Source organism: Oncorhynchus mykiss, chromosome 7 (assembly GCF_057628025.1).
Source record: "Oncorhynchus mykiss isolate SJ-2025 chromosome 7, ASM5762802v1, whole genome shotgun sequence".
Lineage (NCBI taxonomy): Eukaryota > Metazoa > Chordata > Actinopteri > Salmoniformes > Salmonidae > Oncorhynchus > Oncorhynchus mykiss.
In genome coordinates, this window is record NC_143028.1 from 4,379,393 (window position 1) to 4,406,139 (window position 26,747).

At 44.3% G+C, this 26,747-nt stretch overlaps 4 protein-coding genes across 10 annotated transcripts; 1 reads left to right on the forward strand and 3 right to left on the reverse strand.

The window, feature by feature from the left end:
• Positions 1-3,434: 3,434 nt before the first annotated feature.
• Positions 3,435-8,470, reverse strand: LOC110495519 (coagulation factor VII). Of its 2 annotated transcripts, none has more exons than XM_036982177.2 (8): positions 8,240-8,470; positions 7,857-8,020; positions 7,698-7,722; positions 7,450-7,566; positions 7,215-7,355; positions 4,977-5,104; positions 4,772-4,892; positions 3,435-4,683 (listed from the first exon to the last, which is right to left on the reverse strand). In XM_036982177.2, exons 1-8 carry the CDS (start codon positions 8,295-8,297, stop codon positions 4,046-4,048), a joined length of 1,392 nt encoding a protein of 463 aa, XP_036838072.2. In that variant the 5' UTR covers positions 8,298-8,470; the 3' UTR covers positions 3,435-4,045. The 2 variants fall into 2 exon arrangements, with proteins under 2 accessions (XP_036838072.2, XP_036838073.2); XM_036982178.2 differs by having other exon boundaries at positions 7,857-8,123; positions 8,240-8,367.
• Positions 8,471-8,567: 97 nt separating this feature from the next.
• Positions 8,568-11,630, reverse strand: f7l (coagulation factor VII, like). 4 transcript variants are annotated; one of them, XM_036982180.2, is made up of 8 exons: positions 11,395-11,630; positions 10,903-11,075; positions 10,771-10,795; positions 10,240-10,353; positions 9,972-10,115; positions 9,688-9,782; positions 9,474-9,594; positions 8,568-9,345 (listed from the first exon to the last, which is right to left on the reverse strand). In XM_036982180.2, the coding sequence occupies exons 1-8, from the start codon at positions 11,489-11,491 to the stop codon at positions 8,801-8,803; spliced, it is 1,314 nt and encodes a 437-aa protein (XP_036838075.1). In that variant the 5' UTR covers positions 11,492-11,630; the 3' UTR covers positions 8,568-8,800. The 4 variants fall into 4 exon arrangements, with proteins under 4 accessions (XP_036838075.1, XP_090096017.1, XP_090096018.1 ...); XM_090239891.1 differs by having other exon boundaries at positions 9,459-9,594; positions 11,395-11,622; XM_090239892.1 differs by having other exon boundaries at positions 9,459-9,594; positions 10,903-11,069; positions 11,395-11,595.
• A 2,837-nt stretch (positions 11,631-14,467) lies between these two features.
• LOC118965219 (uncharacterized) lies at positions 14,468-20,701 on the reverse strand. Of its 2 annotated transcripts, none has more exons than XM_036982175.2 (8): positions 20,069-20,701; positions 19,655-19,865; positions 19,345-19,467; positions 17,309-17,541; positions 16,723-16,860; positions 16,211-16,484; positions 16,017-16,100; positions 14,468-15,924 (listed from the first exon to the last, which is right to left on the reverse strand). In XM_036982175.2, exons 2-8 carry the CDS (start codon positions 19,839-19,841, stop codon positions 15,767-15,769), a joined length of 1,197 nt encoding a protein of 398 aa, XP_036838070.1. In that variant the 5' UTR covers positions 19,842-19,865; positions 20,069-20,701; the 3' UTR covers positions 14,468-15,766. The 2 variants fall into 2 exon arrangements, with proteins under 2 accessions (XP_036838070.1, XP_036838071.1); XM_036982176.2 differs by having other exon boundaries at positions 20,102-20,315.
• Positions 20,307-25,367, forward strand: LOC110517309 (histone-lysine N-methyltransferase SETDB2). Of its 2 annotated transcripts, XM_036982171.2 has the most exons (10): positions 20,690-20,790; positions 21,085-21,161; positions 21,299-21,412; positions 21,485-21,637; positions 21,790-22,630; positions 22,761-22,930; positions 24,052-24,327; positions 24,539-24,744; positions 24,817-24,905; positions 25,021-25,367. In XM_036982171.2, exons 2-10 carry the CDS (start codon positions 21,134-21,136, stop codon positions 25,136-25,138), a joined length of 1,995 nt encoding a protein of 664 aa, XP_036838066.2. In that variant the 5' UTR covers positions 20,690-20,790; positions 21,085-21,133; the 3' UTR covers positions 25,139-25,367. The 2 variants fall into 2 exon arrangements, with proteins under 2 accessions (XP_036838065.2, XP_036838066.2); XM_036982170.2 differs by having other exon boundaries at positions 20,307-21,161.
• Positions 25,368-26,747: the final 1,380 nt, after the last annotated feature.

The window sequence follows — 26,747 nt, forward strand, 5'->3', positions numbered from 1 at the left end:
ATTCTCTTGAGTGATGAATCACGCTTCACCATCTGGATGAATTTGGGTTTGGCAGATGCCAGGAAAACACTACCTGCCCCAATACATAGTGCCAAATGTAAAGTTTGGTGGAGGAGGAATAATGTTCTGGGGTTCTTTTTCATGGTTCAGGCTAGGGCCCTTAGTTCCAGTGAAGGGAAATCTTAACGCTACAACATACAATGACATTCTAGAAAATTCTGTGCTTCCAACTTTGTGGCAACAGTTTTGGAATGAGATCTTCGACAAGCAGCTGTCCAAATACTTTTGGCCATGTAGTGTATCTTAAATATGACCTTTGATCCCTATATTTACCTGTTATAATACATTTTTCACTATCCTTTGTAATATCATAATCGTTCACAATCATTCAAATATTTGATTTCATGATATGCATCATTGAATGTATGTAGCTCAAACCAAATCAAATGTATTGATAAAGCCCTTCTTACATCAGCTGATATCTCAAGGTGCTGTACAGAAACACAGCGTAAAACCCCAAACAGCAAGCAATGCAGGTGTAGAAGCACGGTGGCTAGGAAAAACTCCCTAGAAAGGCCAGAACCTAGGAGGAAACCTAGAGAGGAACCAGGCTATGAGGGGTGGTCAGTCCTCTTCTGGCTGTGCCGGGTGGAGATTTTAACAGAACATAGCCAACATGTTCAAATGTTCATAGATGACCAGCAGGGTCAAATAATAATAATCACAGTGGTTGTCGAGGGTGCAACAGGTCAGCACCTCAGGAGTAAATGTCAGTTGGCTTTTCATAGCCGATCATTCAGAGTATCTCTACCGCTCCTGCTGTCTCTAGAGAGTTGAAAACAGCAGGTCTGGGACAGGTAGCATGTCTGGTGAACAGGTCAAGGTTCCATAGCCGCAGGCAGAACAGTTGAAACTGGAGCAGCAGGAGTGGGGACTGGGGACAGCAAGGAGTCATCAGGCCAGGTAGTCCTGAGGCATAGTCCTAGGGCTCAGGTCCTCCGAGAGAAAGAAAGAAAGAAAGAGAGAAAGAGAAAGAGATAGAGAGAATTGGAGAGAACATACTTAAATTCACACAAGACACCTGATAAGACAGGAGAAATACTCCAGATATAACAGACTGGCCCCCCCCCGACACATAAACTACTGCAGCATAAATACTGGAGGCTGAGACAGGAGGGGTCGGGAGACACTGTGGCCCCATCAAACGACACTCCCGGACAGGGCCAAACAGGCAGGATATAAGCCCACCCACTTTGCAAAAACACAGCCCCCACACCACTAGAGGGATATCTTCAACCACCAATTTACCATCCTGAGACAAGGCCGAGTATAGCCCACAAAGATCTCCGCCATGGCACAACCCAAGGTGGGGTGCCAACCCAGACAGGAAGATCACATCAGTGACTCAACCCACTCAAGTGACGCACCCCTCCTAGGGACGGCATGGAAGAGCACCAGTAAGTAAGCCAGTGACTCAGCCCCTGTAATAGGGTTAGAGGCAGAGAATCCCAGTGGAGAGAGGGGAACCGGCCAGGCAGAGACAGCTAGGGCCTATCTCTTGTTTGGAGGGTCCAAAGGTACCCCCAGTGTAAATAGACCCACTGATGCACAACAGGAGAAAGTAGCTAGGCTACAAAGTATTTAAACAACTTTATAGAATTGCTTGCTTGTTTCAATGCCTGTTCTAGTCCATGGGCCAGCGGAAAAAAAATCCACTTTTGGGTAGCAAAGGTTTGATGGTATTAAATTGTTCCCCACAAGCCCCTGATCAAATTGATATATGACAGCCTATCTCCTAAACAGTAGATTACTATGTTTTTCACACCTTTATATATCTTGTTGTATGGGAGTCTAAGCAATACAATGTTCACAGGCTGATAAAGGAATGTTGAGACAAGTTGGAATGTTCACATGCAACAATGGAACATTCTATTGTGTGGATCTCATCTTAAAAACCATAGGATTTGGTTAATGTTTGCCATCTGATCAAATGATTTACCTAGACTGACTCATGATTGAAAGTACAATGTTACAAATAGCCGAACTACATATTTGTTTTAGGGAAATCGGTCATACTGGGAAGTAATACCAGTCCAAGAGATCCATATCTGGTAGTATATTGGTTTTATCATTGCCATCTGTAATAGTTTGTTGCATAGCAATACTCAGCATGCTAAAATTAAAGGTGTGATCTGCTATTTGTTGAGTTGTCCCAGCAAGTTAACATGAATATTTAGGTAAACACAAATTATCTAAAAAAAGTAACATCTCTTCTGTCCCTGACCATCATGATCTTAAAATAATGCTCTCTAACCTTAAAAGTTATTTAATGAAATATGTTGCCTTATCATTTTGTAGCCATTAGTTAAGTTGCTGGTTGACAAATTTAATAGAAACAATTAATTTAGTGATTAGAAAAAAATCTGGCCTTTTAGCACTAACCAATACATATTTCAGTTGGCTGTATACAATAATATACTATTTTTCCATTCATTGTGTAACTAGACACTATCTATAAAGGCTGTGAACCTAAGACTTTAGTACTTCGCCAGCTATGTAAGTTGACTCCCCTCATCAGCAGGCGGTTTGTTAGAATGTTATGTTGGAATGTCAGGATTCAATACTTAGATTTTACATTTAACAATATGGCATATTATTGTATATCATTATAATCAATACAAACCAGTGAAAGAACCCTTTAGGAATATTATAATTTATTGTTTGAAAATAAAATACAGAAATGAAGGCTCCAAATGCTAACCAAAGTCAGTTATATAAATAGAGTTTTTTGCAAATTTTTTGAAACATTTTGCTAATATTTTACAAAGATTATTCATTTTGCAAACCTGCCTAATTTGGTTGTGTTATCTACATATCTATCATATTTTTTTATTAGGATTAGGCATATTACACCTATTAATGTTGTGGCAATGACAGACCAATTGTAACGACTTCCACCGAAGTGGTTCCCTCTCCTTGTTCGGGTAGCTTTCGACGTCACCGGCTTTCTAGACGCCACCGATCCATGTTTCATTTTTTCTTTTGTTTTGTCTGTTTACACACCTGGTTCCCATCTCATAATTATGTTCCTTATTTAACCCTCTGGTTTCCCTTTCTGTTTTGTGCGTGATTGTCTTTCGTGTATTCCGGTGTGTTGTATTTTGAGTCCTGTTTTGTCCTTGTTTGGAACAGGATTTTGTTACGTTTTGGATTGAGTAAATCAGTGATTGTTACTCGTATATGTGTCCTGCACCTGACTCCTTCGCTATCTTTTAGATAGATTCACAGATAAGAGTAACAATCACTGATTTACTCAAATGGGATTTCAAGTAGGGTGCAATATATACGGGGAAGGTTTCACATCACATTTCTTCATTTTAACACAATTTACAGAATCATATTGCATATCATGTTAATTAATAGACATCAGTGAATGCTTCTAGAACAGTGTTTTATTGTAATATATTTGAAACGGCTACAACACTCAGCAATTCTGACAGCCTTTGTGTTCATATGTCTACCACTATTCTGGTCGTATTTTGCTAAATACATATACAATTGCCTTAGTTTGAGAAGATTGTTCCCTGATAATACAAAATTACATTTTATACCCTCAATCCTGTTGGTCCAACTAACTGCACAGGGGTCATAACATATAATGCAGTGACTGTCCCCACATACACAAAGAGCCTGCGGGGTTTGTGCAGAATGCAAGCAGCTTTGTTTTAAGATGGCAAATGCATTGTAATTGAACACCAACTTATGTAAGAGTCAGTTTGCCTTGATGGTTATCATGACACAGCAGAAGGGTCAGTTTACTTTGGCATCAATCAAGCGTTTATTAAAAAAAAAAAATTCAGAGGGAAATCAAACCATAAAATCAACAAACATACAGAAAAACTTTAGAAAGTGTAGTTGAAGCACGAGAAACAAAACATGATAAATATAAATAATATAATCTGAAAGCCAAATATGGTTTCAGAGATGTACTACAAGTTGAACCCAATAAGGTACTGGGCTCAGCACTGCTCCTGTTCTGTGACACTTATAAGACTGCATTTGGATTGGCCGTGGTGTTTTGTAGTGTGGTCGTGGTGTTCTGTGGCTGTGCTGTCGGCTGCGTTGTCGGTTGCACTGTCGGCTGCTCTGCCGTGTAGTTGTGGATCCAGTCCAGGTAGTTGGACACGCGGGTGTAAATCCCGTAGTTCCCCGGCCGGGCGCACCCCTTTCCCCAGCTGACGATACCCAAAAGGAATGTGGTGTCTCTGTAGCGGGTGACTAGTGGTCCGCCGCTGTCCCCCTTACAGGAGTCCTGCTTGCCCTCGATGTAGCCGGCGCAGAACATGTTAGCCGTTAGCGTGACACCGCTCATCTCAACGCAGTCCTGGGTACGTATACGTGGCACCTCCAGCCGCCGGAGGACACGTGACGTAGGGCCGTTCTCGCTGCGCCGGCCCCAGCCACTTACCGTGTGGAGGTTGATGGCCCAGAGCTCACGCTCCGCCATCGAGCGGGTGGGCAGGCAGACGGGCACGGCGAAAGGCGTCATAGTGATGGCAGTCTTCAGACGTAGCAGGGCGATATCGCTGTCCGCCGTGTCTGACACGTAGCTGTTGTGCATAATGATCTCTGCCACATCTATGGTCTGTTCCGTACCCTCGTCTTTCTCTGTGTCATGTTCACCTGGGCACATTCAGAAAAGGTTGAAACAACTCAGACTTCAACACACAACAGCTGTATTGACTCTTTTCTAAATAAAAACAGTCCATACCTGCCACCACCTTCAGGTGCTGGGCCTTGATATTCTCCAAGCAGTGAGAGGCAGTGAGGATCCAGGTGGGTTTGTAGATGACTCCTCCACAAAAGCCCTTCTCATTTCTCACTAACAACACCTGTAGAAACACACCGTGGGGAAAGAGACTTCACCTCTACGTCAGATACATAAACTTGTCCGCCGCCACTGGTTCATACTGTACCTGCCAGGGGCAGTGACCCTTAGGGCACTCTGTTCCCCCCACGATGCGTGAACGGGGGTCCAACGGTACGTCTCCCTTCTCGGAGGCGCTGCCGTGCAGGACAGGAACTTTCCCGCAGGCCATTGTTTCTGGAGCCACGAGAGACCAGAGGTCATACAGTGCCTTCAGATATTATTCAGGCCCCTTGACTTTTCCCACATTTTGTTACGTTACAGCCTTATTCGAAAATTGATTAAATGAATAGCAATCTACACACAATACCCCATAATCACAAAGCGAAAACAGGTTTTAAAATTTTTGCACATTTATTACAAATAAAAAACAGATACCTATTTACATAAGTATTTAGTCCCTTTACTATGAGACTCAAAATTGAACTCCGGTGCATCCTGTTTCCATTGATCATCCTTCAGATTTTTCTACAGCTTGATTAGAGTCCACCTAGGGTGACTTCAATTGATTGGACATGATTTGGGAAAGGCACACACCTGTCTATTTAAGGTCCCACAGTTGCCAGTGCACGTCAGAGCAAAAACCAAGCCATGAGGTCGAAGGAATTGTCCGTAGAGTGCCGACATATATCTGAGGAAGGGTACCAAAAAATGTCTGCAGCATTGAAGGTCCCCAAGAACAAAGTGGCCCACATTATTCTTAAATGGAAGAAGTTTGGAACCACCAAGACTCTTCCTAGAGCTGGCCGCCCAGGCAAACTGAGCAATTGGGGGAGAATGGCCTTGGTCAGGGAGGTGAACAAGAACCTGATGGTAACACTGACAGAGCTCTAGAGTTCCTCTGCGGAGATGGGAGAACCTTCCAGATGGGAAACCACCTCTGCAGCACGCCACCAATCAGGCCTTTATGATAGCGTGGCCAGATGGAAGCCACACCTCAGTAAAAGGCACATGACAGCCCACTTGGAGTTTGCCAAAAGGCACCTAAAGACTCTCAGACCATGAGAAACAAGATTCTCTGGTATGATGAAACCAAGAATGAACTCTTTGTCCTGAATGCCAAGAGTCACGTCTGGAGGAAACCTGGCACCATCCCTAAGGTGAAGCATGGTGGTGGCAGCATCATGCGGTGGGGATGTTTTTCAGTAACAGGGACTGGGAGAATAGTCAGGATCGAGGCAAAGATGAACAGAGAAAAGTACAGAGAAATCTTTGATGTGCCTAGCTTGTAGCTTCATACTCAAGAAGACTCAAGGCTGTAATCGCTACCAAAGGTGCTTCAACAAGATACTGAGTAAAGGGTCTGAATACTTGTAAATGTGATATCAGTTTTTTTTAAATTAGCAAACATTTCTGAAAACCTGTTTTTGCTTTGTCATTATGGGGTATTGTGTGTAGATTGATGAGGAAAAAGGCTGTAAAGTAACATTTTTTTACAAAAAGTAAAGGGGTCTGACGACTTTCTGAATGCACAGAGGGTGTATATACTACAACCAGAGGGTGTATATACTACAACCAGAGGGTGTATATACTACAACCAGAGGGTGTATATACTACAACCAGAGGGTGTATATACTACAACCAGAGGGTACGTCCCAAATGGCACCCTATTTCCCTATATAGTGCACTACTTTTGTTAAAGTACTACACTATACACTGAGTGCACAAAACATTAGGAACACTTGCTCTTTCCACGACATACTGTAGACTGACCAGGTGAAAGTTATGATCCCTTATTTATTCCGTGTAGATGAAGGGGAGGAGACAGGTTAAAGAAGGATTTTTAAGCCTTGAGACAATTGAGACATGGATTGTGTTTGTATGCCATTCAGAGGGTGAATGGGCAAGACAAAAGATTTAGATGTCTTTGAACGAGGTATGGTAGTAGATGCCAGGCGCACCGGTTTGAGTGTCTCAAGAACTGCAGCGCTGCTGGGTTTTTCACGCTAAACAATTTCCTGTGTGTATCAAGAATGGTCCACCACCCAAAGGACATCCAGCCAACTTGACACAACCGTGGGAAGAATTGGAATCAACAAGGGCCAGCAACCCTGTGGACCGTTTTAGATACCTTGTAGAATCCATGCCCTGACGAATTGAGGCTGTTATGAAGGTAAAAGGGGGTGCAACTCAATATTAAGAAAGTGTTCCTAATGTTTTGTACACTCGGTGTATAGGACATAGGATGCCATTTGGGATGCATCCACAGATAACATCATAGATGATGACAATACAACTGATCATACAACGTTGACATGGCCCATGGCCTGTGGCTGTGACTGCTAACCTTGTGTCAGGCAACGCTGTCCATCAGTCCCCAGGAAATAGCCGTCTGCACATGAACAGTTGCGTCGGCCCCCCTCCTCCTCGCAGAAGTGCTCACAGCCCCCGTTCTCATGCAAGCAGGAGTCAGGAATGGCCTTGAATGCTGACATAAAGAATGTGTTTATGTAAGTAAATGGGAAAAAGAAACCTTGGAAACTAAAGTTTCCACAGAAACGTCTCCCATCAAGAACTCTTACCTAGCTCGCAGTTCCGTCCACTGAAGCCTGGCAGACACAGGCAGGTGTAAGAAGATCCTGATATGCTAGAGCAGCTTCCTTTGTTCTGGCAGGGGTCAGATTGGCAGCTGTCTTGAACTGTAAGGATGAATACATTTGTGTACATTTGGGATCTCATGATCAACAAAGATGTTAAAAGATTAAAATATAGTGGTGGTGGTGTCTGGGTATTTGTGACTGTAGAAATGACACACTGCACAGAAGCTCACCATTGTAGTTTCTCCAGAACTCCTCCTAAGGGAAGAGAATGGGGACAATTCACTGAGGATATCAGGTAGGAATCATGTTCAGAGTCATTATTGTTTTTTTGCCTATCATGCAGACTATGGTCTGTTCATGATCAGATTGTGATTCAACCAGGCACTGACCGTAGCCTGTTCGTGCTCAAACACTTCCCGCGCCTCCTCTTTGGAACACTTCTCCTCAAGGCATTCTCGCTCCAGGTCCCCCCTTTTGAGCTCCTCGAACCAGCCGCTGTTGGCACGCTTAGGCCGGATGAGGAGGCCATGGGCCTGGTCCCGCGCCAAGAACACTGCAAGACCGGAGGAGAGGGGAGTTGTACACACACACACACATAGACACATATGCACAAACACACACAGACACACACAAACACACACACACACATGCACAAACTGCACACAGGCAAACAGGTACATATGTATTGTACATAAATGAATGCATATTTACAAACTAAAGTTATAAACAAACACACACACAAAAACACATACGTAGGGGTAAGTTAACTTACCTGAGGCGGGATGACAGCAGCGGATACTTAATGTAAGACAGAGAACATGAAGCCACATGATGACTGCCCTCAGAATATCTAAGCACACTGTCGCTCTCTGTTCCTCTCAGTCCACAGGTCCAAAGTCTGGACAAAATCCTGATTTGGGCCCTAACCCTCCCCTAACACGTGCTTACCTTCCTCTGTCATTGACCCTATGCAGGCTCTTCCCTCCCTTTCACAGCCCCTTTCACAGCCCCTCCCACTCTTTCAGTTACATCACTGATCTCAGGGCTACATGCACGCTAAGTTGTGTTATGTTTCTTATCAGTTAGGAAAACAATCCAACTTTATTTTCAAATAACTATTTATTTATTCTGTTAATAATTGGATCAAAGAAAATATATATCTTAGGGTTGTCTAAGAAACTATAAAGATTAATGTCATCATTATATTTAGAGTTTACATCTTAATCCAGATTCTAGTTTGGAGCAGGATTGTGTCTTGGCTATTATCCAGCATCATCCTTGAAGAGATCTGTCAGTGTTTTTTGGAGGGGTGTTTTTAAATGGACACTCCCACTCAGCCGGTCGCCATGGTCTGATTGATCCAGTCCAGGAAGTTAGAGACGCGGGTATAGATTCCATAGACGTCCTCTTGGGCGCACCCTTTACCCCAGCTCACCACTCCCGTCAGAAACCAGGTGTTCTTGTAGCGGGTGACCAGGGGCCCTCCGCTGTCCCCCTGGCACGCATCCTTTTTCCCATCCCTGAACCCAGCACACAGCATGTTCATGGTCACATTGAGGCCTGTGGTGCGACACTCCTGCAGGGGGACCCGAGGAACCTCCAGCCTCTGGAGCAGAGTGGACGGGGGTCCCGACTGAGCCAGGCGGCCCCAGCCACTCACCACGGAGGTGCGCATGGCCCCCAGTGTGCGCCCGAAGGAGCCGTCCAAGGCGGGCAAGCACACAGGCACCACGAAGGGTCCAAGCACTACTTCCCTCTTGAGGTAGAGCAGAGACAGGTCCCGGTCTGTGGAGGTGTGGTTGTATTGGGGGTGGATCAGCATCCTCGTCACCCGGCGAATCTGCTCTGTGCCCTCCTTCTTCGCACGGTTGTGTTCACCTTGAAGGGGGAGGAACTCAGGATCAGTGGACAGTGAACACTCAGAGGTGATAGTTAGAATTGGGTTTTGTGGCAGCTGAGATACTGGGAGCGTTGAGAGAACACTGTAATACCATTTGCCCACTCACCCACTGTGACTTGCCAATGGGAGGCAGTCGTGTGCCACATACAGTGGGCAGCAGTAAGGATCCAATGTGGAGCCAAGAGGATCCCCCCACATTTATATTCATTCATGTACTCCAGCATAACCTGCAGTGAAAGAGGGAGAGGAGAGAGTGAGACAGACATAGATCTGGATCTAGCCACGTGTTGGTCAGTCAATAACTACAGTAAATGCTATACCTGCCATGGGCACTCTCCCTTAGGACAAATTGTGCCTTTCACAATTCGGGGCCCGGGCCTGAACGTTTTTACAATTCTTCCACAGGGAAACGGAACTAAGAGGAGAGAGAGCGAGAGAGAGAGAGCGAGAGGGAGAGAGGTTAGGAGTTGAGGATAAAGAGAGAATACAGGCAAGAGAAGGACTACAAACGGAGAAGATGAAGTGCTTGTATGGAGATGGCCTCAAGAAGCACAGGGCTGTTGGGAGTTGTAGTTGTTAGGGTTTGGCCCAGTGTGATACAGACCTTGGGGTATGCAGCTACTGCTGTCATTGTCCAGGCTGTACCCAGGGGCACAGTGACAATGGTGAGACAGGTCTGGAAACTCTGTACAGAAGTGCTCACATCCCCCATTTCTGTACAGACAACCATCATAAGAGTTCATCGAGGCTGTGGAGGTGGGGATAGAGACAGACAGGAACCAAGAGACAAGAGAAATGGAGAACATTATTGAAGAATATCCAAGAGCCAATTTCAGTGATTCGACAGAGAGATACAGGTGTGTTGTACCTACTTTGGCCACAGTTTCGTCCATCAAACCCAGGGAGACATATGCAGATGTAGGTGTTCACCTGACCTAAACAGGTAGCCCCATTCAAGCAGGGGCCAGACTCACACTGATCCACCACTACAGACAGAGACAATATTAGATTATTATTAGAACCATTATAATGAGAAACGAGAAATATATGTAGATTTGGCAAAATGTACAGTACCAGTCGAAGGTTTGGATGCACCTACTCATTTATTTTTTACTATTTTCTACATGGTAGAATAATAGTGAAGACATCAAAACTATAGAATATCACATATGGAATCATGTAGTAACCAAAAAAATGGTTAAACAAATCTAAATATATTTTAGATTCTTCAAAGTAGCCACCCTTTGCCTTGACAGCTTTTAAAACTTTTTTTGGTTACAACATGATTCCATATGTGTTATTTCATAGCTTTGATGTCTTCACTATTATTCTACAATGTAGAAAATAGTAAAAATAAAGAAAACCCGTGGAATGAGTAGGTGAGTCCCCTGAAGATAGCCTACCTGAGTAGCTCTTCCAGAACTCCTCCTGCATAAAACAAGAGAGAGGGCTATTTAAAAAGACTCTAATGTTCTGGGACAAATATGGAGAACCTACCTCCTCAGATTCCATCTGATCATTCAGTTTAAACTCACCAATTGTTCGGGGAGGGTGAAGATCTCCCGTGCCTCCTCGTAGCCACATTGCTCCTCCAGACACTCTCTCTCCAGGTCTCCCAGTCTCAGCTCCTCCAGCAGGCTGTTAGCACGCCGCGACCGCTGATGATGGAGCACCTCATTGGCCTCCTGTGTGCTCAGGAACACTGGAGCTGCCAGGATGGGACATGACTGCTCACACTACATAGACTTTAAATTGATAGACATCCAACAAACTTCCATAGGAACAGAGTACAAATAGTAGGAAAAGGAAGAAGAATCCCAATGAAGACCATGGGTGGTTGAAAAGTTGCTATTACTGCACACACAAGGCTGTAAACAGTCTCTGTACAGTCAGACTGACAGAAAGACAGATAGACAGACAGGAAGTCAAGCAGGGCATTGAATAGCCAGCAGCGTGTGGTGCTGTATTTGAAAGGTACAGGGCTGAACCAAGACCACCAAATTCACATCCTCTGATCTGAGACTCACCTCCAGGGAGTCCGGTGCAGGCTGGGATATAGAGGACTAGCAGGATAAGGTGTCTGAGCTGCACTTTCAGAGCGTCCGTGGTCGTAGACGACTCCATTACTGAGCTCTCAGGGCTCAATCCAAGTTCAGTCCTCCCACAAACACATACTCCACAAACACACGCACAGCAAATCAATTTCTCTCTCCCCTCCCTGACAGAACATGTATCAGGGTAAACCCACAGGGCAGTTGACTGGGAGACTAACATTGTGAAATACAATGACTGGACTGGAGCCATGGAGGCATTACTAGTATCACACCAACAGGAGGTGCTGTTGTATAACAACACAGTGGAGGCAGGATATTTGTCCACATGATAAAGCATGTATTCATTGTATCAAAACTGTAAATAACTAATTGTTGATGAAATGTGCAGTTACTGCTCTTTTGCTTTGAAAGGCAGTATCGTTTACAGTGCAGAAAGCTATAATGGCTCTGAGGCAACATATCCTCAACGCAGCTTCCTAAAATAACTGCCCACATCAATATTAATGTAGTCTATTGCCACTATAGAACTAACACGTCACATTGAGGGAGGGAAGACAGAACTGTCACTGAGGAAGATACAGGGCCTTCAGAATGTATTTGTACCCTTTGACTTATTCCACAGTTCGTTGTATTACAGCCTGATTTCTAAATGGATCAAATTCACCCATCTACACACAAAACCCCATAATCACATGTTATTAGAAATGTTTGCAAATGTATTGAAAATGAAATACAGAAATATATCATTTACATAAGTATTCACACCAGAGTCAACACCACACACCGGGATTGTGCAACATTTGCCCATAATTCTTTTAAAACATTTTCAAGTTCTGTCAAATTGGTTGTTGATCATTGCTAGACAACCATTTTCCATAGATTTTCAAGCAGATTTAATTCAAAACTGTTACTCGCCCACTCAGGAACATTCACTGTCTTCTTGGTAAGCAACTCGTGTAGATTTGTCATGTTTTAGGTTATTGTCCTGTTGAAAGGTGAATTCATCTCCCAGTGTCTGGTGGAAAGCAAACTGAATCAGGTTTTCCTCTATGATGTTGCCTGTGCTTAGCTCCATTCTGTTAATTTCTATGCTAAAAAAAACTCCCCAGTCATTAACGATTACAAGCATACCCATAACATGATACAGCCACCAATATGCTTGAAAATATGGAGAGTGGTACATAGTAATGTGTTGTATTGGATTTGGCCAAAACATACTTTGTACTCAGGACAAAAAGTGAATTCCTTTCCCACATTTTTTGCAGCATTACTTTAGTGCCTTGCTGCAAACAGGATGCATGTTTTAGAATATTTGTATTCTGTAGATGCTTCCTTCTTTTCATTGTCATTTAGGTTAGTATTGTGGAGTAACCACAATGTTGTTGATCCATCCTCAGTTTTCTCTTATCATAGCCATTAAACATTGGAACTGTTTTAAAGTCAACACTTTTTACCTTTATTTAACTAGGGATGTCAGTTATGAACAAATTCTTATTTACAGTTACAGCCTAGGAACAGTAAGTTAACTGCCTTGTTCAGAAAAAACAGATTTTTATCTTGTTAGCTCAGGGATTCGATCTGAACTTCTTTCAGTTATTGATCCAATGCTCAAACCATTAGGCTACCTACATTGGCCTCATGGTGAAATACCTAAGCGGCTTCGTTCCTCTCCGGCAACTGAGTTAGGAACGACGCCTTCTTTGGACACTGTGTTAACTAAGCTCCAGACGAGCTTCAATGCCATACAACTTTCCTTCCGTGGCCTCCAACTGCTCTTAAATGCAAGTAAAACTAAATGCATGCTCTTCAACCAATGGCTGCCCGCACCTGCCCGCCCGTCCAGCATCACTAGTCTGGACGGTTCTGACTTAGAATATGTGGACAACTACAAATACCTAGTTGTCTGGCTAGACTGTAAACTCTCCTTCCAGACTCACATTAAGCATCTCCAATCCAAAATTAAATCTAGAATCGGCTTCCTATTTTGCATCCTTCACTCATGCTGCCAAACATACCCTCTGACCATCCTACCCTCTGACCATCCTACTGATCCTCGACTTCGGCGATGTCATTTACAAAATATCCTCCAACACTCTACTCAACAAATTGGATGCAGTTTACCATAGTGCCATCCGTTATGTCATCAAAGCCCCATATACTACCCACCACTGCGACCTGTACGCTCTCGTTGGCTGGCCCTCGCTTCATACTCGTCGCCAAACCAACTGGCTCCAGGTCATCTACAAGTCTTTTCTAGGTAAAGCCCCGCCTTATCTCAGCTCACTGGTCACCATAGCAGCACTCACCCGTAGCACGCGCTCCAGCAGGTATATCTCACTGGTCACCCCCAAAGCCAATTCCTCCTTCCAGTTCCCTGCTGCCAATGGCTGGAATGAACTGCAAAAATCACTGAAGCTGGAGACTCATATCTCCCTCACTAGCTTTAAGCACCAGCTGCCTGAGCAGCTGACAGATCACTGCACCTGTACATAGCCCATATGTAAATAGGTCATCCAACTACCTCATCCCCATACTGTATATATTTATCTTGCTCCTTTGCACCCCAGTATCTCTATTTGCACATTCTTCTTCTGCAGATCTATCACTCCAGTGTTTAATTGGTATATTGTAATTACTTCGCCACTATGGCCTATTTATTGCCGTACCTCCCTTATCTTACCTCATCTGCACACACTGTATATAGACTTTTTCTACTGTATTATTGACTGTATGTTTGTTTATTCCATGTGTAACTCTGTGTTGTTGTATGTGTCGAACTGCTTTGCTTTATCTTGGCCAGGTCACAAATGTAAATGAGAACTTGTTCTCAACTAGCCTACCTGGTTAATTAAATAAAGGTGAAATATATATATATATATTTAAAATAGGCCAGTGACAAAAAACTCTCAATTTAATCCATGTAACACAATTATTATTATTATTATTTTTTTTTTGGGGGGGGGGGGGGGGGGGGGGGGGGGTGAATACTTTCTGAAGGCACTGTAATGATGAAGAAGACAGTACAATAACAGTTGTTGACAGGTGGTTAGATTTGGTGATGAGACACCATTTATTGGGCCTGAAGGATACAAAAATATATAGATAATAAACATGATCCATGTGAAAAGCAGCATGTACTGTAGATGTTAGATAATGAAGGTTTTCACACCTTAATTACAGTACATAAGAGATTGTAACAGTGTATACTATTGTATGTGCGCATAATCGACCAGCATAAAAGCTTTTATTCAACTTTAAAACACAATTTGGCAGGGCATATTACCTTTCAAATAACTTCACTAGGTTCTATTAAAATGAAAATAAGACTGATAAAATAAGTTACCATTGAACCTCCATAATCCATTCACAATGTTTCCCTTTGCATAACTTGGAAACAAGGAATGTAAAAATGTTGCAGGCTACGGTCTACCTGCTTCTGCAATCAATGTATATGATCAAATGTACTTTAAACTAGGTTAACTTTTTCTTCTTCAACTCAAACTCGATATGAGTTTAAAGCTTATGGTATGATTCAAATTCGAAAAAGATCGCGCATATATTATGATGAAATTCTGTAACGTTTTACAGAACGTTCGGCAGGGTTTTCCCCCGGCTGTTCATCACACATGTTTTTCTTGAGGCTTGTCAAAGTTCCGTAGACTAAGTCTACGCCCCTTCGTCGGTGATTGGTCAACAATAGGGAATCTGCAATGAAGTGCTTGTTGTCATTCAACTAGACGACTAGTTTTCATGCAGATGTTAAGAAATACTGCACCAAAAATCTTAGATGTAAATTTGCGCAACTAAGACCTCCTCACCAAAAACGTAAAATTATTTACAGATTTCTCTTAAATTAATTGAGACTATTTTGAGGAAGTGAGTGTACTGACTATGGCGTCTCAAGAGGTACAAACAGTAATATTTCCACTTCTTTCTAATTTTTCAAGCGAAGGTATATTAAGGGAGTATGCGCGCACAGACGTTCACTTCGCCTGGCCGAGTTCTGCTAGGAGCAAACCGAACCTATGTATGCGGACGCCTTTAGTGCGTAAACTCCAACTGATCTCTAAAATATATTTAATGGAGACACAGCTGAGAATAGTTACTTGATGTATGGTCGAGAGAGATAGCTGAGCTTCCAGCTGGGGAGTAAACCAAGGTAAACCTGGAAGGCCTTAAGAGTAAAATTGGGAAAATAAGCACTTTTACACAAGGTAATTATTTGTGCATAGTAATCTTTTTCATTGTAAGGTATCTTTTTGTGCATACAACGGCCAGCATGTGAACACCAACCAAAAGGTAAGGTAAGGTATGTGTGTCAGTGCTCTGATGCTGGCTTTAAGTCCTATAGGGGGCAGTCTCGGAGCATCTTTAGTATTTCATGGATTGGTTCCTGTGTGTTCCTCAATCCATCCTTCCACTCCTGGGGTACAGATCCACCCGTGTACCCTGCCCTTGCCCCCAGCAGAGCCCCCAAAGCAGAACCCCTGTTGCAGTTCTCTCCTGAAAAAGACAGACACTTTAGACTGACAATTCTCAAAACACACACCTTAAAACAGATGAATTGGCACCACATGAAGAAAAAAAAAACTTGCCGCCACAATTGGTGTTTGCCAGGATCCCTCCATGAGGGTCGTTGTGAAACTCATGTGCTAGGTAGAACATACTACTGAGGGCACCTATAAAAGGACACACAAACTTCTATTAGACTCAGTGGACACTTGCATCACACACATAAATGGAACTAAATCACACTGCTGTGGATAGGTAGACAGAGAGTGATAGACACCTCGGGTGTAGCAGGCCATGCCAAGCATTTCCACTGCACTCTGGTGAACCTTGAGCCCCTCTGCAGAAGAGGTTGGAAACCTGGCTGCTTTCTGTATGTAGGGCTTGCAAGTGTCCCATGCGTCCAGGTCGGGTGACTTGAGGAAGGCCTCCGCTTGCTGCTTCAGACACGCCCCATTCAGAGTGGCATGGAGGGCTCGGGCGTACAGCGTCACATATTTCTCCACCTTGGGGTGGGGGTGGGTGAGCCGGACAAACTCCACTGCTGCAGACACCTGGGAGAGGAAGAGAGAAAGGACAGTAAAAGAGTTGGAGAGAGAGAGAGTTTCATTGGGAAAATCTTAATTTCTTGTGTTCTCTTCTCCTTCTCAAAACCCATTGGATGAGTTCAACGGTCCCTCCCCTCTGACCTTCTTATCCAATGGGTTTTGAGATGAGGCAAGGAGAGAAGGATCAAGGAAATGCAATTGAAATTCTCCTATTCAAATATTTCAAAAAAGGTGCAACACTTGCAGCTTGGTCCTCATTGGCTGTGGCAGAGAGAAGCACAAAGGGGATGGCCATGGGGAGGCAGCCAATAGCGTCTAGCTGGCTGTCAGGGACTGACACGTTCATCTTCTGCTGGTAGCGCTGCTCTGCAAACTCCAACACCTGGAACACATAGACAAGACACAAACATAACACCTGGAACACATAGACAAGACACACAAACGTAACACCTGGAACACATAGACAAGACACACAAACGTAACACCTGGAACACACAGACAAGACACACAAACGTAACACCTGGAACACATACACAAGACACACAAACGTAACACCTGGAACACATACACAAGACACACAAACGTAACACCTGGAACACAGACAAGACACACAAACGTAACACCTGGAACACACAGACAAGACACACAAACGTAACACCTGGAACACATACACAAGACACACAAACGTAACACCTGGAACACATAGACAAGACACACAAACGTAACACCTGGAACACATAGACAAGACATGACTAACACATGGAAAAGACAAACTGTGAGACACTGTCTGGTTAGGTGTGTAACCTCGCATGCATGTGCGCGTGCATTACCTTGCTTGAGGAAGTGGGTCTGGTGTCTTGCCAGTCGGAGAAGAATGCTCTGTGGAAGGACTCTGCGTAGGTGTCTCCATGTGTTCCTGGCGTGGTCATGAAGTGTACGTAATCAGCCAGCACCGCCCCCCTCGCCGCTGGTTCTGCCACGCTGGCAAACTTCCCCCCTGTCAGGGCCTGTGCCACCCTCAGGGAGCAGATGGCATTCAGGGTATTCTCACCAGCCTGGAGACCTGCACAGAGATATGGATGTATACTTAACTGAATAATTGATCATATGTATTGTCAATAAATATTTTCCTTACAGAACTGCTTTTAAAGATATACAGTGGCTTGCGAAAGTATTCGGCCCCCTTGAACTTTGCGACCTTTTGCCACATTTCAGGCTTCAAACATAAAGATATAAAACTGTATTTTTTTGTGAAGAATCAACAACAAGTGGGACACAATCATGAAGTGGAACGACATTTATTGGATATTTCAAACTTTTTTAACAAATCAAAAACTGAAAAATTGGGCGTGCAAAATTATTCAGCCCCTTTACTTTCAGTGCAGCAAACTCTCTCCAGAAGTTCAGTGAGGTTCTTTGAATGATCCAATGTTGACCTAAATGACTAATGATGATAAATACAATCCACCTGTGTGTAATCAAGTCTCCGTATAAATGCACCTGCACTGTGATAGTCTCAGAGGTCCGTTAAAAGCGCAGAGAGCATCATGAAGAACAAGGAACACACCAGGCAGGTCCGAGATACTGTTGTGAAGAAGTTTAAAGCCGGATTTGGATACAAAAAGATTTCCCAAGCTTTAAACATCCCAAGGAGCACTGTGCAAGCGATAATATTGAAATGGAAGGAGTATCAGAACACTGCAAATCTACCAAGACCTGGCCGTCCCTCTAAACTTTCAGCTCATACAAGGAGAAGACTGATCAGAGATGCAGCCAAGAGGCCCATGATCACTCTGGATGAACTGCAGAGATCTACAGCTGAGGTGGGAGACTCTGTCCATAGGACAACAATCAGTCGTATATTGCACAAATCTGGCCTTTATGGAAGAGTGGCAAGAAGAAAGCCATTTCTTAAAGATATCCATAAAAAGTGTAGTTTAAAGTTTGCCACAAGCCACCTGGGAGACACACCAAACATGTGGAAGAAGGTGCTCTGGTCAGATGAAACCAAAATTGAACTTTTTGGCAACAATGCAAAACGTTATGTTTGGCGTAAAAGCAACACAGCTGAACACACCATCCCCACTGTCAAACATGGTGGTGGCAGCATCATGGTTTGGGCCTGCTTTTCTTCAGCAGGGACAGGGAAGATGGTTAAAATTGATGGGAAGATGGATGGAGACAAATACAGGACCATTCTGGAAGAAAACCTGATGGAGTCTGCAAAAGACCTGAGACCGGGACAGAGATTTGTCTTCCAACAAGACAATGATCCAAAACATAAAGCAAAATCTACAATGGAATGGTTCAAAAATAAACATATCCAGGTGTTAGAATGGCCAAGTCAAAGTCCAGACCTGAATCCAATCGAGAATCTGTGGAAAGAACTGAAAACTGCTGTTCACAAATGCTCTCTATCCAACCTCACTGAGCTCGAGCTGTTTTGCAAGGAGGAATGGGAAAACATTTCAGTCTCTTCGATGTGCAAAACTGATAGAGACATACCCCAAGCGACTTACAGCTGTAATCGCAGCAAAAGGTGGCGCTACAAAGTATTAACTTAAGGGGGCTGAATAATTTTGCACGCCCAATTTTTCAGTTTTTGATTTGTTAAAAAAGTTTGAAATATCCAATAAATGTCGTTCCACTTCATGATTGTGTCCCACTTGTTGTTGATTCTTCACAAAAAAATACAGTTTTATATCTTTATGTTTGAAGCCTGAAATGTGGCAAAAGGTCGCAAAGTTCAAGGGGGCCGAATACTTTCGCAAGGCACTGTATACAGACCAAGGTCAGAGACAGTTACTTTTTTCATTTAGTTACATTCATTCCTGAGATGAACTGAAATTAAGTGAGTAGTGAGCACCTTGGTGATAGTGGACCGATCCACCCGATGCCTTCCAGAACTTGAGCTTGTTATGGAGGATTACGCTACCCACAACATGGGGTCTGTTCCCACCAGAGGACCATGCAGTGCGACCGCTCCCCGCTATGGACCGGAGGGAAAGAGAGAACAGATTAAGGACTAACTCAAAATGTTTTAATGTACCTATTGCCAGTTTGATGAACATCAGGTGAAGAATGAATGCTCTTGCATATATCAAACACTCATGTCATAATTCATGACCAATAAACAACCATTTTTTCAAATTCAGTAAAGGGTGATGTTAACATACCTGAGTTGGAGAGGGTGAGGATGCTGGACGGGTGTCTGTTGTTGGGTGCGTTGAAGCCGGTGATCCATCCTCCAAAATCTCTCTTGATGTCATCGATGTTGTAGTACCAGTGCGCAGGCATGGACATGGCGTCGGCGGCACACATTCCCCACAGCGCCTCTCCCACCGACCTTCGCACCTGGGTCATCTCGGCTAGAGACTGGTGTCGTTACTTCAGAAATCAAACACAAAAACATGTATATTTAAATAATAATAGTAGTCTATGTTCAGATGGGTTACCCTGTGGCTACTGGTGCTCCAGGAGGCTATATAGGTAACGTTATGCGAGCTGTAATAAAGAGTTCAAACGTGGACATAGACAGGACAGAATTCCTTGACATTGTTTAGTGGTTTAAGAAACATATGCGGTCCTACCGTATAAATGTCAAATTGTAGAATGATCCTCACCCTATTGAAGGTGTAGTTTCTGCTGCACGTATGAACACCAGAATGCGCATAATAATGTCGATATAGAACTTGCGTAAATTCATTATTGCTGTGTTACAAAACTACACAGGGTTGTATTCACTTGACACCAAACGGACCAAAACGGGGAGGGACTACCTAAACTTGTCCAATAAGAAATTCGTTGTCGTTGCAAAACGTTTCCGTTGCAAAACGTTTTGCTCTAATGAATAGACCTAGAAAATAGCCCGCTACATAACCAGAGTTTGACATAACTACCAATTTACATATTGTAACCGTCAGACAATCAACTCTCGCCAACTGTACATAAGTCCCTCAACTTGCAAGATGACGAACATTAAAGTTAAAGTTTCATATTCGTAGTAAAATTGAACTGTTTCACTTTTCAACTGGGTCAATTCATAAAAAGCTCATGGAGAATAGATATATATTCAGTTTTAAAAAGGAGACATTAAATATTGAAACGTTTGTCTCAAGCGAATGTAAAATTGGTAAATCCATCTGATTCCCATTCCTTTGTTACGAAACTGTGGATTTGAAGATCGGTAATATGTTGGATTTGTCTTCTATATGAACAAAATAGTGAAGTGCATTATGGGTATTCGAATTTCATCAATGGAAGTAGACAAAGTAACATTTATCGATACTATCAGGTTTAAATAGATAAGGCAGTAGGTACATTAGCTTATGTTTTGAACGAACTGTAAATTGGTGTCGACACTTGTATAATAATGCTTTTTGCAAGCAACTTCCTGAAATCAATGCATGCAGCATAGCAAAGATAGCTAGAGATCTAGCTAACGTTGTTACTTCCAACATCCTTACTGGTGTACGTTAGCTGGTAGTACTAGCTAGGCCATCGACGTTGGATACCAACAATATATATTTAACTAGGTTGGTCTTTGGTAGGCTATATATCCGGCATAATATTGACTATGTGCTTAGCCAATTGCACATTTTCTTAGCAGGTATCAGAGGAAATCATAACCAGCTGACCATCCATCAATATTGAAAATGGATGGGTCAGAGAAAACAGAAGTTGGTGAGGAATTTTCACTTATACCGTTATATTGTTTCTAGTTTCACATACATTTAATCCAGTTTGAAAGATGGGCCCAGTTGTTGTTGGAGATCATCATGCAAATGATTTGTTCCTGACATTTTTTGCTCTGATTTCAGCGAGGGCAAAATCATTCTGGGTACAGGTGGATGTGGAAGAAACATTTGATGAGCTATATGAATATCTGACACACCTGAAGCATGCCATCAAGACCTGCACTGCTACAGACAGAGGTACCATATATACAGTACACACACATACACATACTGGCCATTGATGCAATAATTGTTCTGTTTTTGTTTTAGAATATGTCCAGGGGATGAATATGATTACCTTATTGGATTCCGGGCTGATTGTGACACCGGCAACTACAGGCCCAGCTACAACTACAGCCCCAGCTACAACTACAGCCCCTGCCACTGGGAATGAGTCTTTTGTGGAGGTGGTTATTGGTGCAGGTACATAGCCTACTTCACACCCAGTATATCATTATAGTATCTCTGACTGTGAGGTTTGGATTGATTGGATCCAAACGTGGTCTGTGAGCTATCCCAATATCTCAGTTTGCTGCTAGCCTAACATCTTCCCAACATCTGTCTCCACCACACAGAAATCCTCACAGTTTCAGTCCCTGACATTGACGACCCTCAGACTCCACTGCCCCCCCAACAGACAGAGCCCGTATCCCCTCCCTCACCCCTCCGTTACGATGGCTCCATCATCCCCCTGTCGCCCCCCTACCCCAACAGAGAGGACCTCATGACTCCCCTGCTGCCCCCCTACCAGTTCCATACCTGCAGCCAGGCCTGTGTGCCCCACCTGCCCCCGTCCGCACACCACTTCCGGGGCCACAACCCTCTCAGGATCCCACTACTCTGCTCCTTCCAGCGGCAGTGTGCTCCCACCCCACCTCTCACTACTGGGATTGAGACCGATTGTGATGGGACTGAACCAGACTCTAAGGGGGAGGGCTCTGAGAATTCTGAGGGTGCAGAGTTGGACTCTGAGGTCACGGCACGGGGTGTTGTTTACAAGGCTCCCTGTGGGCTGAGTCTCTGCACCCCAGGGGAGGTGCTATGTTTTCTGGTTGCCACAGAGAGTCACGGCATTCTGCAGGTGGACGACTTCACCTTTGACCCCCTGGTGCAGTTGGAGTGTCTGCGGCCACCGCAGTGGCGCCCACCCGGGCTGGCTGAGAGGGACCTGAGCCGGGGGTCAGAGCCAACGCCAGTGGAGTTATGCCTGCAGGAGGAAGGAGTGCGGCCGGAGGATTTCCGCTACAGGAAGGAGCGTTGGCCTCACGGCTGTTTCCTCAGTTCGGGCCCGCTGTTCACCACCTGCTGCGACTGCACTGACGGCTGTGGTGATGCGGAGAGCTGCGCCTGCGCTTGTCTGACCCCAGGCGGCAAACACTACTCCCACCAGAGGCTGTCTGAGCATGTGCCCAAAGGGTGAGTTGGGCTGGGCGTCTGGTCCTTGTCAGCAATCCTGTTGTGTTCATGTCCTTTGTGTATCTATTGTGCCTGGTGAGTGCGTGCCATTACCAACTACTCATGAGATGTATCTGTGTGTGTCTGCTAGGCTGTACGAATGCGGTCCTTGGTGTGGGTGTGACCGTGGTATGTGCCAGAACCGTGTGGTTCAGCGGGGTCTGCGTGTCCGGCTGCAGGTCTTCCCCACCGGAAACAAAGGATGGGGGGTGCGTTGCCGTGACGACCTGGACAGGGGCACGTTCGTGTGCACATACGCAGGTAGGGGAAACTGACAGTTTGGTCCTGTAAGCTTAAAATGATTGTTCAGTGAAAATGTACATATAGTGGCTTGCGAAAATATTTCACCCCCTTGGCATTTTTCCTATTTTGTTGCCTTACAACCTGGAATTAAAATGTATTTTTGGGGGGATTGTATCATTTGATTTACACAACACTCTGAAGATGCTAAATATATTTTGGGGTGAAACACACAAGAACTTGAGCGTGCATAACTATTCACCCCCCCAAAGTCAATACTTTGTAGAGCCACCTTTTGCAGCAATTACAGCTGCAAGTCTCTTGGGGTATGGCTCTATGTCTCTATTAATATTCTAATCATTCAATTAACAGATAAATCCCATTAACAGCTTTGCAGCTCCTTCAGGGTTATCGTTGGTCTCTTTATTGCCTCTCTGATTAATGCCCTCATTGCCTGGTTTGTGAGTTTTGGTGGGCAGCCCTCTCTTGGCAGGTTTGATGTGGTGCCATATTCTTTCAATTTTTTAATAATGGATTTAATGGTGCTCCGTGGGCTGTTCAAAGTTTCAGATATTTTTGTTGTTGTTGATCTGTACTTCTCCACAACTTTGTCCCTGACCTGTTTGGAGAGCTCTTTAGTGTTCATGGTGCTACTTGCTTGGTGGTGCCCCTTGCTTAGTGGTGTTGCAGACTCTGGGGCCTGTCAGAACAGGTATATATATACTGAGATCATGTGACAGATCATGTGACACTTAGATTGCACACAGGTGGACTTTATTTAACTAATTATGTGACTTCTGAAGGTAATTGGTTGCACCAGATCTTATTTAGGGGCTTCACAGCAAAGGCGGTGAATACATACGCACACACCACTTTTCTGTTTTGAATTTTTTTATTTTATGAAACAATTTTTTTCATTTCACTTCACCAATTTGGACTATTTTGTGTATGTCCATTACATGAAATCCAAATAAAAATCAATTTAAAGTACAGGTTGTAATGGAACAAAATAAGAAAAACACCAAGGGGGATGAATACTTTGACAAGGCACTGTATTTGCATAAGAACCATCCCTTTAATAAAGGCTCAACTGTGGATCCAAATCAAGGATCTGAAACTTTATTAACTTCCCTTCCTTTCAGGTGTAGTTCTCAGGGCAGGACTGGACTCCGACGAGCCCCTCCCACCCAAGCGCCAGAAGGCGGACCTTCCCTCCGACGACGAGGTGGAGGTGGTAGATGAGTGGCTGGCACCGGCAGGGGAGGGACGAGCGCCTGCAGAGACCCTGGAGCCCTCGCCCCCCTCCTCACCTCCTGACGGGCTTCATGTGCCCGTTATCCAGAGGCCCGGGGTGGAGCTTTCTCCACAGATACAAGCCGTGTTGGTGGGAAACTCCCTGCCAGTTCAACCTCTCACAGGTACTGGAAACTGGGCCAACGGATGCTTCAGGGGGCTTCATGGTTCCATTAGCCTGGTTACACCAGACTGACAGCTGCACTCATCATTGTTCCACTGGTTTAACCAGGCTATGGTTCCCAATGATGAACATTGAGAAACGAGGCATTATGGGTGCCTAGATAGTATGCAGTATAACTTATTTTCTTTCCTGTTACACTTTTCCTTCTTCAGGCATGGAGGTTGAGGAGGGTGTGGAGCAAGAGAATGGGGTACAGAAGCCTCAGCTGAATTCCCAAGCACACATGAAAGAAGTGGATGTGAAGCTGTCTGTGTCCACAAGCACAAGCCCCAAAAAACTGGGCCCAAAGCAGAACCCTATGGAGCACCTGTATTACCTAGATGCCACGAAGGAGGGGAACGTGGGAAGGTTCATAAATGTAGGTGTATGCCGGTGTGACTCCCATTCTTTAACCCACCCACTCATAACCTCTGACCACTTGTCTCTACAGCACAGCTGCGACCCCAACCTATTTGTTCAGAACGTCTTCACTGACTCTCATGATCCAAACTTCCCCGTCATCGCCTTCTTCACCAGCAAGTAAGTGTCCTGAATAGTCCCTTTTTAATGGGTAATGATTTTGTGATAAAACTACGCGATGGGTTGATATATCAGTACCAATAGCAGATTTAGCTTTTTCTATATTTTCTTGCAGAGTGGTGAAGGCGGGGACTGAGTTGACCTGGAACTACTCCCACAGCCCTGACAGTGACCTGGAACAGAAAGTGACATGTCAGTGTGGCTGTGAAGGCTGTCAGGGACTGCTGGCCTGAACCTTGAGATGAACACAGAAACAAAATACTCCTTTATAGCCTGCTTCTACACCCATTACATAGTCTGTTTGTGCTGTAAACAAATCTGCCTTCAGACCAGGCCACAATGACCCCAAGATGTGTATGATGGTGGACAACCAGTTATACTTTGCCCTCATCACCTTTGTCTATTAACCTGTAAATGGGCCTTTGTATACTTAATAAAAAATAAACTCAGCAAAAAAAGAAATGTCATTTCACTGTCAACTGCATTTATTTTCAGCAAACTTAACATGTATAAATATTTGTATGAACATAACAAGATTCAACAACTGAGACATAAACTGAACAAGTTCCACAGATGTGACTAACAGAAATGAAATAATGTGTCCCTGAACAAAGGGGGGGTCAAAAGCAACAGTCAGTATCCGGTGTGGCAACCAGCTGCATTAGGTACTGCAGTGCATCTCCTCCTAATGGACTGCACCAGATTTGCCAGTTCTTGCTGTGAGATGTTACACCACTCTTCCACGAAGGCACCTGCAAGTTCCCGGACATTTCTAGGGGGAATGGCCCTAGCCCTCACCCTCCGATCCAACTGGTCCCAGACGTGCTCAATGGGATTGAGATCCAGGCTCTTCGCTGGCCATGGCAAAACACTGACATTTCTGTCTTGCAGGAAATCGCGCACAGACCGAGCAAAATGGCTGGTGGCATTGTCATGCTGGAGGGTCATGTCAGGATGAGCCTGCAGGAAGGGTACCACATTAGGGAGGAGGGTGTCTTCCCTGTGACGCACAGCGTTGAGATTGCCTTCAATGACAACAAGCTCAGTCCGATGATGCTGTGACACACCGCCCCAGATCATGACGGACCCTTAACAACACCCTTCATGCAAACTGTTTGGAGGACAAGCTTTAGCAATTGAGCTTTTCCTAACCCCATTAGCCCTCCACAGCACTGTAATATTCCTCAGCTTCTCTCCGTTTACACATGAATGTCAGAACCTGGATGAAACTCATGATGGCCTCAGCCTCTCATGGTCCTTGTGTTTCCAAATCGATCCCGCTCCAGAATACAGGCCTCGGTGTAACGCTCATTCCTTCGACGATAAACGCAAATCCCACCATCACCCGGTTATCCCACCATCACCCCGGTGAGACAAAACCGCGACTCGTCATTGAAGTGCACTTTTTTCCAGTCCTGTCAGGTCCAGCGACGGTGGGTTTGTGCCCATAGACGACGTTGTTGCCAGTGATGTCTGGTGAGGGATTTGTTTCCCTCCTGTTGGTGGTAAACCTGACCATGTAATACACCTTGATTTGGAAAACATTTCCTTTAGAATGTCCAATTGGGTAAACTCCTAGACCGTTGAACCCCTTCAATTGCTTTACATTTCTACTGGTCTTAGTTGACAACGCAGTCAACTGAACTGGTCCACTAAAATCATTCAGTGACTACTTAATCAACACAACTTGATTTGACTCAAAATAAAAAATTGTCACGGAGCTGAAACTAGCAGTAGAGGATGGAGTGGCCTTAAAGCTGCATGCTGCTGTGGTGCCAAACTGCTGCAGAACTTCACTTGGTAACTGGTATCACCAGCCAGCTTCAGTCCATACCGCACCAG

What these genes read in the sequence shown, in the direction of transcription:
- LOC110495519 (XM_036982177.2), bottom strand. Translation starts at nt 8,297, where the DNA reads ATGTGGCTTCATGTTCTCTGTCTTACATTAAGTATCCGCTGCTGTCAT. An exon ending in TTGAGCACGAACAGGCTACG is followed by an intron (nt 7,723 to 7,856) that starts GTCAGTGCCTGG and finishes CTCTTCCCTTAG; the next exon opens with GAGGAGTTCTGGAGAAACTA. An exon ending in AGGGTCACTGCCCCTGGCAG is followed by an intron (nt 4,893 to 4,976) that starts GTACAGTATGAA and finishes GTGTTTCTACAG; the next exon opens with GTGTTGTTAGTGAGAAATGA.
- f7l (XM_090239891.1), bottom strand. Translation starts at nt 11,491, where the DNA reads ATGGAGTCGTCTACGACCACGGACGCTCTGAAAGTGCAGCTCAGACAC. An exon ending in GTTCTGGAAGAGCTACTCAG is followed by an intron (nt 10,354 to 10,770) that starts GTAGGCTATCTT and finishes CTCTGTCTGTAG; the next exon opens with TGGTGGATCAGTGTGAGTCT. An exon ending in AGGGAGAGTGCCCATGGCAG is followed by an intron (nt 9,595 to 9,687) that starts GTATAGCATTTA and finishes CTTTCACTGCAG; the next exon opens with GTTATGCTGGAGTACATGAA.
- LOC118965219 (XM_036982175.2), bottom strand. Translation starts at nt 19,841, where the DNA reads ATGACCCAGGTGCGAAGGTCGGTGGGAGAGGCGCTGTGGGGAATGTGT. An exon ending in GACCCACTTCCTCAAGCAAG is followed by an intron (nt 16,861 to 17,308) that starts GTAATGCACGCG and finishes TATGTGTTCCAG; the next exon opens with GTGTTGGAGTTTGCAGAGCA. An exon ending in GGCAAACACCAATTGTGGCG is followed by an intron (nt 15,925 to 16,016) that starts GCAAGTTTTTTT and finishes TGTCTTTTTCAG; the next exon opens with GAGAGAACTGCAACAGGGGT.
- LOC110517309 (XM_036982170.2), top strand. Translation starts at nt 21,134, where the DNA reads ATGGATGGGTCAGAGAAAACAGAAGTTG. An exon ending in CTGCACTGCTACAGACAGAG is followed by an intron (nt 21,413 to 21,484) that starts GTACCATATATA and finishes TTTTTGTTTTAG; the next exon opens with AATATGTCCAGGGGATGAAT. An exon ending in TCTGAGCATGTGCCCAAAGG is followed by an intron (nt 22,631 to 22,760) that starts GTGAGTTGGGCT and finishes TGTGTCTGCTAG; the next exon opens with GCTGTACGAATGCGGTCCTT.